The 1,299-nt window shown below is 42.7% G+C and overlaps 1 protein-coding gene across 1 annotated transcript; it reads right to left on the bottom strand.

Moving 5' to 3' along the window:
• Nucleotides 1-910: 910 nt before the first annotated feature.
• LOTGIDRAFT_141913 (hypothetical protein) lies at nucleotides 911-1,141 on the bottom strand (the record flags this gene model as incomplete). Its single annotated transcript, XM_009051792.1, has 1 exon — nucleotides 911-1,141. A coding segment is annotated over one exon (231 nt), but the record flags the coding sequence as incomplete, so codon positions are not given.
• Between the last annotated feature and the right edge of the window lie 158 nt (nucleotides 1,142-1,299).

The following is a 1,299-nucleotide window of genomic DNA, read 5'->3' as shown; positions in this document are numbered from 1 at the left end:
CGACGTACAGACTTTCAACTGGAGTAGTGCGAAACGCACCTAAACTGATTCTAAGTCCTTGATGGTGTATGGTATCAAGCTCTTTGATATAGGATTGACGAGCCGAACACCCATAATCGAGCTTGGAACGAACCAAAGCTCGATATAATCGGAGGAGGACCTTTCGGTCGGCTCCCCAGTCAGTATTGGATAAGACTCTCAGTATGTTGAGAGCTTTCAGACATTTGTTCTTGAGGATTTTAATATGGGGACGAAAAGAAAGCTTGCTATCAAAAGTAAGTCCCAAAAAAAAAGTAGTGAGAGTTGAACCATCTGCCTCTAAATGGTTCACAGATATTGTATCCGCTTTACCCTTGATCCTACGAATCCTATCCCAGACTGATTTGGAAGACGTGCGACTGTTGATCCTTGAAACATACTCCTGCCATGACGACCTCTTTGCTTGACGGATAGTCCGCCTGGCTTTCGCCCGTGCAATGCGGAAAGAGGCCATGTTGTCAGCGGTAGGAGAACGTTCAATCAGTCGCAGAGCACGATTACGTTCTTTCAGTGCTGTCTTACAGTCTTCGTTAAACCATGGTTTATTGAATCGTTTTGGAGTTGCCGAGGTTTTACGAATCGCCTGACCCGATACATCTTGTAAGATAGTGGTAAATAATTCCATCGGGTCTTCTGCCTCATCTAGATCATCTTGAGAAAAAGAAGAAATGCAAAGAGCCTCAAAGAGAGGCCAATTAGCTTTGGAGATTTTCCATCTTTGTGGCCTGTCTACTGGTGAAGGACCATTATTCCGTAGAATTACATGATAATGATCACTGTGGCAGAGATCGTCGTGGACACTCCAAGAAAAATCTTGGAACAAAGATGGAGAGCTAATTGTCAGATCTAGATGAGAAAAAGTTTGGTTTTTTTAGCAGAAATACGTAGGCGATTCGTCATTAAAGATGCAAAGATCATTGTCATAAATGAAGTCAGCTATTAATTTTCCTCTGGTATTATCATCGGAGCTACCCCAGAAAGAATGGTGACCATTGAAATCTCCTAACAAAATGTAAGGAAAAGGAAGCTGGGCAACAAGGTCATCCAATTCTCTCCGGTTCATTGATAAGCTAGGTGGTAGGTAGATGGAACAAATGGTAATAGGCACATGGAGTGTAACTCGCACGGCTATTACCTGCAGAGGAGAATTGAGTGTTTTTTCGGACTGGGCGACATTCTTATTGACAATAATAGAAACACCACCCGAGACCTTATCATCACCAGTGCCATAATGGTGGTAGGAAACAAAATGTTTAAACG

The sequence above is a fragment of the Lottia gigantea genome (assembly GCF_000327385.1).
Source record: "Lottia gigantea unplaced genomic scaffold LOTGIsca_170, whole genome shotgun sequence".
Lineage (NCBI taxonomy): Eukaryota > Metazoa > Mollusca > Gastropoda > Lottiidae > Lottia > Lottia gigantea.
This window is presented reverse-complemented; position numbering and strand designations above follow the sequence as displayed.